Raw genomic sequence first — 15,812 nt, 5'->3', positions numbered from 1 at the left:
TGCCCCAGGCAGGTCAGGCTGCAAGTCCTGCTGCTGCTGCTGGGTGGGTTGCTGGCTCCCTTGGGTGCTCTGGATGGTGCCCAGGCTGTCAACCAACAGCCTTAACTGGCCCTCTGGGTTCACGGGGACCCTGGCATTTGGCCTCCATCCATTTCCTTTGATGGGAGTATAGCTGCATTGCCCTGAGTTGGAGGCCTCCTTACTCACCTCACTAAGCAGACTGGAATTTGCAGTCCTATAAGCTATTTAAAAATGCCTTTCTAAAGAGAGGATTTAGACACACTTGGCAAAGGCAAATCCCATTAGCAATTGTCTAATCCTGGCTGTCAGAAAACACTGAGTTCTTTGCAGGGAGGCTTAGAGCCCCTTCTCTCCGGGGTTAGGGGCCCTAGGTGGTTTTTTCCTTTCCCCTCCGCTGCCCCCAGCCTTTGGAGATAGCAGGTGGGGCCTAGAGTAGAGGTTGGCCGTGCTATCAGGGGAACAGACACCTGTTAGGCCTGGCTGCTGGGAGGCTGTATGTGAGGGCCTTTCACTCTCTCAGGATCTGTTTACCTTCCTCTTCTCTTTGCTTGTTCCTCTGCTTTTCCTTCTCTCCTTCCTTCCTCCTTCCTTCCTCTTCCATTCTCCACCTCTCTCCTTCCTCTTCCCTTCCTTTACCGTCTTCCCTGCCCCTTTCAAAATACAGATTTGAGGCAGTATCTTTTTTTTTTTTTTTTTAACAGAGACAGAGATAGGGACAGACAGACAGGAACGGAGAGAGATGAGAAGCATCAATCATCAGTTTTTCGTTGCCGTTGCAACACCTTAGTTGTTCATTGATTGCTTTCTCATATGTGCCTTGACTGTGGGCCTTCAGCAGACCGAGCAACCCCTTGCTCAAGCCAGCGACCTTGGGTCCAAGCTTTTTTTTGCTCAAGCCAGATGAGCCCACCCTCAAGCTGGCGACCTTGGGGTCTCGAACCTGGGTCCTCCACATCCCAGTCCAATGCTCTATCCACTGTGCCACCGCCTAGTCAGGCAGTATCTGTTTGTTTTATATAGAAGCGAAGCATTTGGAGACTGTATTTTTCCGTCACTGGAGGGCAAAGGGCTGGTGCTGGTGTGTTTTGTAGACAGAGCTCAGGGTCACAGGTTATCCTGGCCACGGCCCTGGAGAAAGCAGGCCCTGTGGGCAGAGCTGGGGCCGCCTCAGGACCTGCTGAGCAGCTTCTGTGTCCTGCTTTGTTTATCTTGTTTTATGTTGAGAACATAAAAAAAAGAAAAAATGGAAAGGACAAGAATAGTGTAAGGCCCGCCTGGAATTGAGGGTTTTGCTTCAGGTATTTAAAATATAAAGATGGGAGCATTACTGTAGGCAGAGGTGGGGTTCCTTTTACTCCTCTGCAGCGCCTTTCTCTTTCCTTCTCCCCCAGGGAACTACCGGGTCTTTAATGTGTATGCTCCTAATCTGTCTTCATATTTTAACTGCATATATATGAATCCATGAATAATAGATGGTCGTGCTGGGTGTGTACTTTACAGCATACTTAAATACTGACACGGTGTGATATGCTGCAACTTGCTTTTCTAGTTTAACGTTATGTTGTCCAGATTTATTCTTGTCGGTATTTATATCTGGTTCATTTCTTTTCAGTGCTGAGAAGTGTTTCATTACATGACTGTACCATGGTTTATTTATCTATTCCAATGTTAATGGATACTTGGTTGTCTCTGGTTTTTCTATATTTCAAGAATATTGCCTTAAATGACTCCGTGTCTGTCTCCTGACATAGGCACGTGCCCAAGAAGCTTTCAGGCTTTCTGGCCGCGCTCATGTAGTCCCAGACCTACCCCTCTGACCTCCCTTGGGTTTCTTTGAGCTTCACTGGACACACCAGCTGCCTTCTTTCTTTCTTTAGTTTTCTAAGCAAAGAAAGTTTTAGGGGAGCCAGGAGGGATAGAATTGGCAATTAATCCAAAGCATGGTTTGGTATTGTCATTCCCACCCCACCCCTATTGCCCTTTGGTTCTTGTTTGGTTTTTATTTTGTGTTAATAATTTATCATAACGCCATTTAAGAAAACTCAAACATGTCTGTCTTACCCACATTCTTGTCTCACTCGCACAACTGCTTTCACTTTCTGAGTCCGTTTTGGTCTCTGTCCACATGCATACTTATCCATAGTTGTAATTGTAAAGTAGCTTGTGTATTGTGTATTTTCTATGTAACCGTATATTACCAACGTTTTCCATCTTGCCACAGTCTTTATAATTGCCATTTCCTTGGTTACATAATGTTTTAACCCTGTCCATGTGCCCTGACCTGCTGTTCCTGTCCAAGGATCTGCTTTCCTTCCATTTCTCCTCCCAGCTCCCCCCAAAATCTTTGAGTGATACTGCCAGCACCCTCAGAGCGTGTAGCCATCTGGAAACAGAGAAAGAAAGCTTTCTAGACTACCACCTGCCCATCTTCCCTGTTCCAGATGCCCCCACCTCTGCTTCCTCTTTTATTTTTATTCATTGATTGATTTGAGAGATAGAGAGAAACATTGATTTGTTGTTCCACTTCTTTATGCATTCACTAGTTGATTCTTGTATATATCCTGAGCAGGGATCAAAGCTGCAACCTTGGTGTATTGGGGTGATGCCCTAACCACCTGAGCTACCTGTTCAGGCCTAGCTTCCTCCTTTAAAACTCCCTCTTTCCTTGGCAATAGAAAAGCATCTAAACTAAACTATGGGATAGTATCAGTACATGGGGCTTTGAGATTATTTTAAATACAAAAGGACTCCTCCCAGGAACAGTTCCGAGGAGCATCTTGGGCTTTGTTCTTTCTTTTCTAGGTTTGGAGGGAGGAGATCAAAGTGATTATTAGACACTGTTTGTGGTCCAGCATAGCTCCCCAGGGGACTTGGGGTTGAAGCCCTCTATTAGAGCATAAAGTATATGTTCCTTGCCCAAAGGTTAAAAAGATGCCAGCCCCAGGCAGACATCACACTGTTCCTGGAACCCTTGCTACAGTGCTGACATTGTCCTGTCTTCTGTTTCAACTGACTCCCTCCACTGGTGTGGAGGTTTCTGTTTATCCTGCTAGAGTGAGGCACCAGTCTTCCGTATCTATGCCTACTTATGAGCCAAAGAATCGACTTAGGGATGATAAAAATAGTGATGAACTTATGTATAACAAGGCCTCATATTTATGGTATACTTTTGTATACCAGATACTCTGCTAAAAAGTACTTTATACCGGTCATCTTATTTATTCCTTACAACAACCAAATAAGACAGGGAAGTATCACTAACCCTGTTTGATGGTGGGGAAAGGAGGCCCTGGGAAGTTAAGCGACATGCCCGGGTCTTCCTTAGAATTCTCGCCATGCTTTCCCCCAGCCATCCGAGCTGGGAAATGATGTGTTTAAGCGAAGCAAAGACAAGCTGCTCCTTTTCATTCCCTCCAGAGATGCCCCTTGCTGGTGTGGAGGTTATTTCGTATAAAGGCATTGATTAGAAGTGTTCCATTGCCTTGAAATTTCCCATTAGAGGCTTTGCCCTATTTTCTCCTTAGAAGTTTCTGCTTCAAGGGAGGGAGGGCAGGCTTGATGGGGCAGGAAGAGAAGAGGGAGGTGGGTGGAGCAGAAACCTGTGTACGCCGTGGTCCTCCGATGCCCTAGTCATGAGAGTCCCCAATCCAGGTGGCGTGAGAGCCCCCACCATCTGGTGGCCCAGGAGAAAGAGCAGCTGGTTTTACACCAGGCAATCCAGGGTTCCTGTCCCAGTGTGGCCGCTGGCTGGATGACCATGGGGGGATAACTGTACTTCCCACAACCATCTGCTGTGAGGACTGAGGACTGGCTGAGGAGCATCTGTCGGGCTTCGCACAGAGCAGATGCACCAGAGATGCCAGCTGCCCCCCTCCTGCCCACTCCTTCATCCTGGAGGGGAACACACACTTAGGGCTCTCAGGCCAAGCTATGCATGATCTGGTGGTGGGAAGGGGCTCGGCATGGTGCACTTGGATTCTTTTCCCTTCTGTGTGCCAGGAATGGGCTTCTCTAGGTTGAAGTCTGATTAAGGTAACAGTCACATGCACCTTGTTATCTTGGGCTTTTGGACTCAGGTTTCAGTGCTCAAAGCACCAAATATAAGTGGGAACTTTTCTCCCATAGTTGTGGGGAAGGAGTAGGGAGACGCAAGGCCTGGCGGAACTGTTCCTTTTTGAAATCAGCTGAGGATGCCTCTGCAGCCAACTGGGGGCCTGATCCCCACAGGCGTGGCCTTGAGAGAGCCTGCAGCCATGGTAACAAAGAAGGCGCTATAGAGTCATCCCTTGGAGAAACTGAGATACCAAACCAGGAAGTGGACTTCTTTGCCTTTGGATTTCATTTCTCCTTCCTTCACTGTGTCTGTGTCTATGTGCCCTCCACAGACCAGCTCTGCATCCTGCATTGGGGCTACAGGGAGGCCAGCTGCTGTATCTAACCACAGCAGTGGGCGGGCCCCGGTTTAGCCCAACAACTGTAATTGCCTGACTTTAGAAATGCACTGATTCTCTGATTAAAGAACTTAGCCAGAGCATTTTTGAGATAGGGCTTCGGGGATGGCAGGCTCTTGCAGCAGCAGCCAACCTGTGTGGCCCCAGCCCCAGCCTTGGGCAGGGCTGCTGACTTGAAGCCCAGCCTAGTCCTCAGCGATGTGGACAAACCCAGGCTTCCAGGTGATAATTGTACAGGTTCGAGGATGAGGCTGGAAATGCCCGAGTCTCTTGTGCTCCAACATAACATCTCCAGGGGTATGGACAGCTCCAAGCGCATCTCCAAGCCCCATAAGAACTGGCTATGAAGGGCGAGAGTGGCTGTCCTCCGGAGCCTGTTTCTCTCTGGGCCTGTTCCTGAACACACCAAGCCACTTCTTCTAATAGGTGCGAACATAATGGATTTGTTTATTCCTTTTGAAGACAGGCCCACCACCGCATGCCCGCTGCGCCAACTGCCACGGCACGTTAAAAAACACCAGGGCCTTATTTCTGGTACCTCAGCCTACCCCCCACGGAGAAATAAAATGTCAGTGGAGCAAATTACTGACTGAATGCATTGGAACCTATAAATATTAAATTGCTCTGGCTTTCAGTTGCGCATGTACAATTAAAGCTCTCTGGTCAGCTCCAGCGAACAGGCATCTGGTTAGTGCAAGGTGGGGAGGAACCGGCTGCCGTGGAGAGACAAGTGTCCCCAAAGGACAAGGCTGAGGCTGGCTCTGTGGGCTGCGGTTGGTGGGGGTGGCCCTGGCTGGAGAAGCAGCAGCTGGTACAAAGAGCAGGGAGAAAGAAAACCCAAATGCAACTAACCCAGGATGGGCTCTCTCTGATTTTTCATTTGCAGCTTTATGGTTGGGGGTGCATGGGGTTTGCGGGGTGCTTTGTGTTGTGTTTCTTGCCCCAGCCCAGGACTCTAATGTGAGGGTGGCAGCACTGCCATCAGTGTGCTCCCTCCAGGGACTGTCCCCCTCAGAGCAGCTATTGGAACCTCTCTAGGCAGCAGGGCTGGAGTCGGGGGTTGGGGACTGCTAGCTCGCTGGCAGCCAGCTGTCCTATGCTGCTGCAGCTCCCCGGCTCCTCCCTGACATAGGGCCCCCTGCCTTTGTGTAGACGCCCACGGCATTGTTGATTCCTGTCTGTAGGCTGCCTGAGAGCATGTTTTTACACCATCAGTTGGATTTAGCTTTCTGGTAGGTGAGGGTAGTGTTTCCTACTTCTTTGGGATTGGTTTAGGATTTATCAACTGCTTCCATGTGCCACGACCCTATGCAAAGTTCTTTAAATACACAGTTCATTCATCTTTACTTAGTGGGATAAGGCGGAAACTGCGGGACATCCACCATGTGACCCAGAGAGATGAAGGGACTTGCTCAGGGTTCCATGGAGAAGGTACTGCAGACCCAACGGAGTTCTGCGGCTGTTCAGCGGCGGAGCCTGGGTCCCAAACTGAGGCTTTCCTACTCTTAGCCTATATACCTAGACCTGGGTCCTCCCTTGAACTCGAGGTGGGAGCTGACCCCTCCCACTGGGGCCTTTGGCCAAGTGCTCTCTCTGTCTTGCAGGCATCCCCACCCTCATCGTGCTGGACCCACAGGGGGAGGTGATCACACGGCAGGGGCGGGTGGAGGTGCTGAATGACGAGGACTGCAGGGAGTTCCCGTGGCACCCCAAGCCCGTGCTGGAGCTGTCCGACTCCAATGCTGTGCAGCTCAACGAGGGCCCCTGCCTCGTCCTTTTTGTAGGTATGAAGCTCATCAGGGGGACCCCAGAGTGGGTGGGACAGGGCAGACCTCATGTGGGGGATGTCTGCCCTTCAACTTTTCCTGTCACAGAACAATGCAGAGCCTAAGCCTTTGTCTCTCCCAGCAGCCCTGTTTTTGACCCCAATGGTTTATTCATAAGGCTCCCCCCTGTAGGAGGTGTTCTGGGAGCTGCTGCTGTGCTTGCCCCTGGCTGCTCTCAACTGCCTGCTGGGAAGAATAGGTCAGGCCGGAGATGCCCTGGGCCCCCCATGAACAGACCCATTGTGGGAAGGGGGTGGGGCTGCACCACGGCAGCTGCTGGGCCGCCTGTGCTGCTCCTGCTGCTCCTTGGTGTTCTGACAGACTGGCCCCGGGAGCTGCTGGAGCTGGCCCAGCCTCAGGTGGCCTCTCGGTGTCCCCTATCTGGCTCTCTCTGGCACTGGATGGGTGGCTGCTGTGAGAGGCAGGAGGGCACAGGTCCATTTATTCTTGGCTCCCTGCAGCCCTGTGGGATAACTCTGGTTTCTTTTGCAAACAGAGTAACTGCTGCCCAAGATCCGCCTCACCCTCTGCCTTGGGACTTGTTGCTTAGCTCCAACTCAAAAGAATTTTGGGTACTAGGATCATGGCTGATGTGCTCCCGTTCCCACTTTATGAGGCGGGTTCAGGGCATATGTGCAGCGTCCTGCCCCTGTTCTCTGTACGTCCAGACCTAGGGGAATTCTGAAGCAAACTGACTCGCAGGCTGGTCCTGTGCTCAGAGGACAGAGGCTGCCGCCTGGGGAAAGATGACCTTGGGATTTTCCCACCTGCTGCTGCTCTCACACCTTTGTCCTAGGGGCTAGGAAACAATTCTGAACTGAGGGATGGTTGGGAACCTCACTAGCCATCTGCAGATGTGGAAACAGTCCCAGCGAAGCAAAGCGAGTTCCCAGCTTCACAGAGCTAATTCTATATGGATCCAGAGTGTGTCCCACGGAATCTGCACGCTGCAGGTCTTGAGCAGTGTGGCATTTCTGGAGGGAAGTCACCTGTTCCTCCCGCCCCCCAGCTCTGCAACTTGGGATGTCACTCTTGTTCTCAGTACAGGATTCAGCAGGAGCGAGCCCTGGGGTCCCCAGTATGTGGTTGTTTCTGGAGGCAAGAGATGCCCCTAGGGGACTCTGGGGAGCCTGGTTGGGTGGTCTCCATGCAGCAGCCCGCCCTCTCCCAGGTGAGTCTGGATATTAGCTGCCCTCCCCGTGGCCGCCAAAGCTGCTGAGCAGACCACAGCCCTACCCACCACCACCACCACCACCACCACCCCGCCATTTTCATTAGGAAGTCAGTAATCCAAGGTCATGGCACCTCATTCTGTGACTGAAAATCTCTTGGGGACCTCAAGTCCTGCCTTAAGGGAAGCTCAGCTTCCAAGGTGGGTTTGTGAAGAATTCAGTGAAAGGGGTCCTGTTTGCTTGGGGCATTAGTGCTAATCAGTGAGGTGAGTTGTTCTTGGGGAGCATGTGCTCTACAAGCGCGTACATGAGACCCACTCTCTGCACCCAGGAGGCAAGGCCTGCATCCCCAGAGAAGCTCTTCCATTCAGGGGCTGCCCAGACGGGCAGTTCAGGCCCTGGATACAGGTGCCCTAAGGGGCCATTTTGCTGACAAGCCATTGTGATCTCTTACCATCACAGATTCTGAGGATGATGGGGAATCCGAGGCCGCCAAGCAGCTGATCCAGCCAATAGCTGAGAAGATCATCGCCAAGTACAAAGCCAAAGAGGAGGAGACGCCGCTTCTGTTCTTCGTGGCAGGGGAGGTGAGTGCTATCGGGGTCCGACTGGGTCGACTTTCAGAACATGAGTGATGGGCTTTGGGGGATATTTAAGGGAGCCTTAAGGTTTGGGGTGACAGTGCTTCTGGGGTCGCCCACATGGTATAAAAAGGTATATCATCCCCAGTCATGGAAAACCACTGCTTCCTTCCATCTTCCTCACTCAGCGGCCTCAGGGCAGCAGGATGGCCTCCCAGGACAGAGGCCACTCTGCGCCCAGGCTGCAGGGGAGAGTGGCAGCCACCAAGATTGTGGTCAGCACTCACGCCGGGTCTGAACCAGGCCATTGATCCTTTACAGTGCCCGCTGAGTTCTGACCTGCAATTCCCCAGGCAGCCCAGGGAGAGGGTCGGGGGGGAGGGGATTAGAAACTTTTGGCATCCCTGTCTCTTTCCCTCAAGGCCTGTCCCTTGACGCTGGGCTGCATGGGGCAGAGGGCTTTTCACAGGGTGAGAAGGACAGGCCCTTCAGTTGAGCCACCTCCTGCCAGTGCCTGCCTCCTCCAAGGTCCATCCTGCAGGCATGGGGATCTCTGCAAGATGTCCACCACTGGTGTAGGTGCTCTGCCTTGGTTCCCACCCTCTGGGGCCATCATCTACGCATGCTCCCCTGCCCCCCTCAGCCAGGCACCGGCCATAAGCAGGCTATTGTTATTGACAGACACACTTTTTTTTTTACAGAGACAGAGTCAGAGAGAGGGATAGATAGGGACAGACAGACAGGAACGAAGAGAGATGAGAAGCATCAATCACCAGTTTTTCATTGCAACACCTTAGCTGTTCATTGATCGCCCTCTCATATGTGCCTTGACCGTGGGCCTTCAGCAGACTGAGTAACCCTTTGCTCAAGCCAGCGACCTTGGGTCCAAGCTGGTGAGCTCTTTGCTCAAACCAGATGAGCCCGCGCTCAAGCTGGCGACCTCAGGGTCTCGAACCTGGGTCCTCTGCATCCCAGTCAGATGCTCTATCCACTGCGCCACCACTTGGTGAGGCAGATACGTTTTTTTTTGTTTTTTTTAATGTCAGTGATTTGCCATAACATTTTTAAAAACATTTTATTTATTTATTTATTTTTTACAGAGACAGAGAGTGAGTCAGAGAGAGGGGTAGACAGGGACAGACAGATAGGGACGGAGAGAGATGAGAAGCATCAATCATTAGTTTTTCATTGCGCGCTGCAACACCTTAGTTGTTCATTGATTGCTTTCTCATATGTGCCTTGACTGTGGGCCTTCAGCAGACCAAGTAACCCCTTGCTGGAGCCAGCGACCTTGGGTTCAAGCTGGTGGGCTTTTCCTCAAACCAGATGAGTCTGCCCTCAAGCTGGCGACCTCGGGGTCTCGAACCTGGGTCCTCTGCATCCCAGTCCTACGCTCTATCCACTGTGCCACTGCCTGGTCAGGCCAGATACACTTTTTGAAGCCCGTCTGCCCTCCTTCCACCCATCTGTACCTTCAGTTGGTCAGACCCGGTGCTCCTTTCTCACTATGTTTGGATCCCCAGAGAAGCAGCATCGGCCAGATACCCTGAACCAGCACCCATTCATCACCTCCCCAATAGCCTCCCCTGCTAAGCCCTGCTGGGCCCCTTACAGGCAGCTGAAGTCACCAGACTGGGGGATGGGAGGGAACAAAGCAGGTTCACAGGGCCCTGCCCTGGGGCTATGTGAGCCCACTCCACACAAAGCACAATGGAGGCTGTACTGAATTCATTAAGCTCTAGCCCCTTTCAAATGGTTCTGAAAGAATAGATGGGTGCAGAACAGAATGGGCTGAGCTGGGGGGTGGGAAGCTGGGAGGCTCTAGTAACTGCTATAGAAATGTGGCTGTAAAGGAGAATTAGTAGGTTTTCTATATACCAAACACTAAGCCAAGAGCTTCCCCTGTACTATCCCACTTGTCCTCACCTCTCTGGCTGAGATATAATCATGACTGTTTCATAGATGAGGAAAGCGAGGCCTGGAGAGGGAGACTGCTCCAGTCCAGCGGCTATGAGTGCTGGCTGGCTGGCACACTCGTGTGAGCTGGTATTAGGTCCATTTAACAAGGCAGCAAAGTCTGACCAGGCGGTAGCGCAGTGGATAGAGCATTGGACTGGGACGCGGAGGACCCAGGTTCAAAACCCCGAGATCGCCGGCTGAGTGCGGGTTCATCTGATCTGAGCAAGGCTCACCAGCTTGAGCCCAAGTTCACTGGCTTGAGGAAGGGGTCACTTGCTCTGCTGTAGCCGCCCAGTCAAGGCACATATGAGAAAGCAATTAATGAGAAACTAAGGTGCCGCAGTGAAGAATTAATTGATGTGCTTCTTATCTCTCTCCCTTCCTATCTGTCCCTCTCTTTGTCTCTGTTATACACACACACACACACACACACACACACACACACACATATACACACACACACACACACACACACACACACACACAACCAAAAAACAAGGCAGCAGACCCAAGCTTGGAGAAATGACCTGCCAAAGTCTCTCATTACGTAGAGAGCAGAGAGAGGCGTGAGCGTGAGGTTGGTGTGATTTGAGAAGCAATGTCCTGCTCCTTTGTCCTGGTGGTCCGGCAGGTGTACTAGCCCACCAGGGAAGGATGCCGGGACCAGGAGGTTGGACAGAGGAGCGTAGTCATCTACTGCTCCCGTGTCTGCCCGGCCTCCCTGTCCTTGCTGTGCGTTTCACTTGGGCTCTGGCCTGGCAGCTCTCTTGGTCCAGTTCTGTCCTCAGCAGCAGGGCAGCACGGAATGAGGATAGGCACGGGACACGGCAGCAGCAGGCATTAATGAGCACCTCTGAGCCCAGGACTCCGCCCAGGGCTAAGGGGGACCCTCATCTGTCTTGATCCTGCCACTCTGGCAGGCAGGAGTCATCCCTTCTGAAGCCTATATGGACATGAAAATTCATCGCCCTGTGCTTTGCTCAGAGGGAGAGGGGAAGGGAAGCAATGGGAATTTGATGTGTATGTATTTGTCCAGGTGCCTCCCTCTGTTTATTATGAAGATTGTTTATTTACCTATATGGAGTGCCTGAATTCGGTTAACAGGGCCAGAGATGTTGAATCACCCAGCAGTGCAGGAAAGTGTGTGTTATTTCTGCTGTGGGGGGAAAAAGATGATTACCAATAATCTTCCTAAAGATTCCTTTTAAGAAAGGATTATTTTTTTCTTTCTTTTGTCTCAGAAACTGGTGAGTGGTAAAATTCATGCCTCTTGCTCACCAGCATTTAAGCCAGGAATACCCCACCCATTCTCAGCAGGGTGACTCAGATCTTTTCATTCAGTTTAGAATAGTGTACATTTTACAGTGAGACAACCTTGGGATGGGGATGGGGTATGTAGAGTCCGTTTTCTGTTACTAAATGAGCATCAGCAGCATGAAAGGTAATCCCAAGTTACCAGTCATTCCCTTACAAATCTTTCCCCCCGGCCCTGGCCGGTTGGCTCAGCGGTAGAGCATCGGCCTAGCGTGCGGAGGACCCGGGTTCAATTCCCGGCCAGGGCACACAGGAGAAGCGCCCATTTGTTTCTCCACCCCTCCGCCGCGCTTTCCTCTCTGTCTCTCTCTTCCCCTCCCGCAGCCAAGGCTCCATTGGAGCAAAGATGGCCCGGGCGCTGGGGATGGCTCTGTGGCCTCTGCCCCAGGCGCTAGAGTGGCTCTGGTCGCAACATGGCGACGCCCCGGAGGGGCAGAGCATCGCCCCCCTGGTGGGCAGAGCATCGCCCCTGGTGGGAGTGCCGGGTGGATCCTGGTCGGGCGCATGCGGGGAGTCTGTCTGACTGTCTCTCCCTGTTTCCAGCTTCAGAAAAATGAAAAAAAAAAAAAAAAAAAGATGAACAAATCTTTCCCCCCGTCCTCAGATGTCTGTGTTTGCCTTTATACTTAATAAGGCTATATCTGATATTAGGGAAATTCTCCTGGACAGTCACTGGGAACGTGTGATAGAGAGCCAGCTTCCTGCTCAGATAAATCCAGTGAGCCTTACAATTTTCAGTAGTATTTCTGTAGTCCTGTCTTCCCAACCAGTTCTGGGATGCCTGCCCCCTAAAACCACAGGGTGGGGTGAGGGCAGTTCTGCTTTAAACACACTCAAAGCTGAAGTCCAGATTGGCCTCAGGTAATCCACAGTGGGGCCGCAAACGATTGAGAGTTGATTGCAAAAGTAAGCAATCAAATGAAATCACATTTTTGCAAAGCAGAGGACATGTGAAAGTTCCTTTCATGGTAATAAATAAAGAAGACTTGCCTAGAGTTTGGGGTGATGCAGAGAGAGGATTTTTAGAACCAGCCTCCCTCTCTGCAAGCCAGGCAGGGCCCACTGCTCCTTGTCTGAGAGCCCATCTTTCTTGGAGGGGCCTGCTCTTCAGGGTGATGTTGGAGTGGTTCCACTCCGTGCCTTCCGGGGAACCTGGGCCCTGGGCAGTCTCCTACACCTTCTTGAAAACTTACGGGTTCTCTCTCCATTCTGGTGACTTCCAGGATGACATGACCGACTCCCTGCGAGATTACACCAACCTGCCCGAGGCCGCCCCTTTGCTCACCATACTGGACATGTCCGCCCGGGCCAAGTACGTGATGGACGTGGAGGAGATCACCCCTGCCATTGTGGAGGCCTTTGTGAATGACTTCCTAGCAGAAAAGCTCAAGCCAGAGCCCATCTAGGGGGGCTCCGGCCTCATGAGACGTTATTTAAAACTCAGCCTTCTCCCTCCTCCTCCTTCTCCTCCCCTTCCTCCCCTCCCTCCCCTTCCTCCCCTCTGCCCGTGGACTTTTCCAGCATGTCCTGAATCACCAACACAAATGTCCAACCTCTCTGTGGTGCCTTGTTTCTGCATAAACTCCTCAGCTAGCACCCTAGGGTGCACGTCTGCTCAGCGGCAGAAGAACCCACCATGTTTGGAGACTGCTTGGAATTCATGGGGCTGCCGTAACCCGGGCCAGAGCTGGGGCCGCCTCGCTCTCTCAGTCACCAGCCCTTAGTGAAGAACTTGCCAGGGTGTTCTGCCAAGTGGGCATGAAGGGGCAGTGCAGCGGTGCTCTGGCTCACACAGCTGAGTGACACACGTGGGGCAGGGAAAGGGCTGCCTCCTCCTTAGGCCTCAGCTGGGAGCTTCTGGTGAGAAATCCTTTTCCAGGTGACTTTGTCTTGGCCTGAAGGAAAACACTAGCTTGTGAGTTTGTTCTTGGGCAGGGGAATCTCGGATCTCAAAGGAAGTTTGTGTTCTTTTCTGGTGAGAAAAAAAAAAGCTGCAGTAATAATTCATATAGTAATTGCTGACTTTGAGCCCCGACCATGGGATAAGAGCTTGTCATTCCCTCCTTATCTCTTCTTTCCTTGATCTTGACCTTCTGTTAAGTTTCTGCCTTTCCTAGCTTGGAATTCTGTTGTAAATTCTTCCCCTCGGACATCTTCCCATGAAGAGGCACTGGCCTGGTTCTCAGAGGAGTGCTGCTCGCCTTTGTAGGCCCTCTGACTCAGCCCAGCCGTGGGCCTGGGACCACCGGGGCTCTGCTGAGGTGACTGTGCCCGCCTTTGGTTACACCTGTCATTCCCTTTCCTTTTCAAAGCAGAACTAAAAAGAGACAAATGACCAGAAGCTTCACGTTTGCCTAGAAACCTACAGAAAGAGCTGTGCCGTAGGGTGGGAGTGAGGGCAGAGGACCTGCCGACAGAGAGCAGGCCTTGGGCCCCCTTTGCTAGGCCCTGGTAGGTTGGCTCCTTATTTGGGCTGAACTGACCAAAAAAAGGAGAGTAACATCTGTGTTCTCAGGACTTGGGATGGAGGGCTTCGCCCCGGGACTTGCAGGGTTTAGTGTCTCTCAACCAGGTGTCAGTCTTGAAAGCAATCCCAGGCTTTCCCCTGGGCTCCACTCACAGCCCTCTGCCAACCAAGACTGGTTATTCGGAAAACCCAGCCCCCAAATAGCTGTAACACCATTGCTCCCTGCCGAAACGGATTGTTGATTTGTAGTTCAGAGGTACAAAATTAGTTGGTAATTAGACTATTACTTGATGTCACCAGCCTGAAATGCAATCACTTCATAAGAAATAAAGCAGACATCTCTGGACGTTATCAACCACTTGACCTTTCCTGTCCTCAATAACAAAAATCTTTCTTTTGCTTGTGGTGCTGTGCTCTCTTAGGAGGTAGGCAGTGGGGGATGGTGCACAGGTGGTCTTCTTGTTGTGCGTTGCGTTCCTGGTAGCTATGTGTCACAATTGTCGAGAACCCTGAGAACCCTCAGAGGTAGGTGGTCATCTGCCAAATCCTCCAGGAGCCAGAATGCTCGTTTGGATTAGAGCACTGGAGACAGATCCCTATTAGAGGTCTGGCTGCCGTTTCTCCTGGTTCAGCTCGTCCTTGCGGGCAGTGGACTCTCAGATCAGACATCTTTGTGTTCACTCGTGCTTATTCCCACCCTATAGGGAGCGAGTGCTCTGAAGCCAAGAAATCCAGGTGGGGAAACACAAGCGTGCATGTGTCTCCCTGTGAAGAATGGTACAATGACTGGAGACCGTCGAACCTAGCTCTGTTGTAAGGCCAGGGGCTTCTCTGGGAACCCTGCCAGTGTCTCCCTTGGGGGGTGGGCACAAGTTGAGGTTTACCTACCTTGGTAGATGGGCAGGATTTCTGTCTGTACCCTGAATCATGATGACCTTGGGTCGCGCAGCAGCTACTCATTTTCTGAAGTGGAAGGAACACAGTTCGGTGAGGAGGGAGTCCTGATGTCATTGCAGCAGAAAAATTAAGCCATCTGTGACCTTCGGTGGCCTGTACAGGGCTGACTGCACTTCTTGCTACTAATGTCGGCTGGGTCCTTGATGTCAGAATTCCCCAGTTAGAGGGATGTGTGGTGAGTTAAGATCAGCGGGAGGTTCACTAAAGCAGTGCATTAGGCTTATATAATGGCGACATGGGGGAATCTGCTGGGGGAGGAGCACTTGGCCAGTGCCAATGAAATATCTGTCTTGCCTGACCAGACGGTTGCACAGTGCATAGAGCATCGGACTGGGATGCGGAGGACCCAGGTTCGAGACCCCGAGGTGGCCAGCTTGAGCACGGGCTCATCTGCTTTGAGCAAAGCTCACCAGCTTGGACCCAAGGTCGCTGACTCGAGCAAGGGGTTACTCAGTCTGCTGAAGGCCCACGGTCAAGGCACATATGAGAAAGCAATCAATGAACAACTAACGTGTCGCAACGAAAAACTGATGATTGATGCTTCTCATCTCTCTTTGTTCCTGTCTGTCTGTCCCTATCTATCCCTCAATCTGACTCTCTCTCTGTCTCTGTAAAAAAGGAAAAAAAAAAGAAATATCTGTCTTGACAGTGCAAGAGATCTTAAAGGTTATTGATGCAGACGAAGTGGGTGGCTTAATTTCCACTAAGCACCTCCAAAATACCTTAAAATTCTTGTCACTAATTGGAAGCAGGTTAAAACACCAGCTGCCGCGTAGCCAAGGGTTTCCAATAGCAGCTAAGGAAACCATGCCCTGCAGGTTGAGGCAGGATGGTGGTTGTAAAAATGCCACCCTGGGGGTTCCAGGTTTGCATTCATCACAATGACTTCCAGATTCGATTCTACTGGTTTTCATAACAGATGAGGTGGTTGTTTTTTTTTTAACCTGTCCCCAACCACAAAGATTGGCTTAAGATAAAAGGTATATATGTTCAGGGTTGGTATTACAATGGGCAGCTGCAGAAGCCAGAGGGCTACTGAGAACCAGCTTCCTTTGCCCCCCATC

General features: G+C 51.4%; 1 protein-coding gene across 1 annotated transcript in view; it reads left to right on the top strand.

The window, feature by feature from the left end:
• The window catches only part of NXN (nucleoredoxin), a 179,105-nt gene extending 164,956 nt beyond the window's left edge, over positions 1–14,149 (top strand). Inside the window, exons 6-8 of the mRNA XM_066263098.1 lie at positions 6,077–6,256; positions 7,933–8,057; positions 12,548–14,149. Of these exons, the coding sequence (XP_066119195.1) occupies positions 6,077–6,256; positions 7,933–8,057; positions 12,548–12,730 (488 nt within the window). The 3' untranslated portion in view covers positions 12,731–14,149. The remainder of the gene's footprint in view (positions 1–6,076; positions 6,257–7,932; positions 8,058–12,547) is intronic.
• Positions 14,150–15,812: the final 1,663 nt, after the last annotated feature.

This window comes from Saccopteryx bilineata, chromosome 2, assembly GCF_036850765.1.
Source record: "Saccopteryx bilineata isolate mSacBil1 chromosome 2, mSacBil1_pri_phased_curated, whole genome shotgun sequence".
Taxonomy (NCBI): Eukaryota; Metazoa; Chordata; class Mammalia; order Chiroptera; family Emballonuridae; genus Saccopteryx; species Saccopteryx bilineata.
The sequence above is the reverse complement of the archived record's forward strand: the minus strand, read 5'-3'. Positions and strand labels throughout refer to the sequence as shown.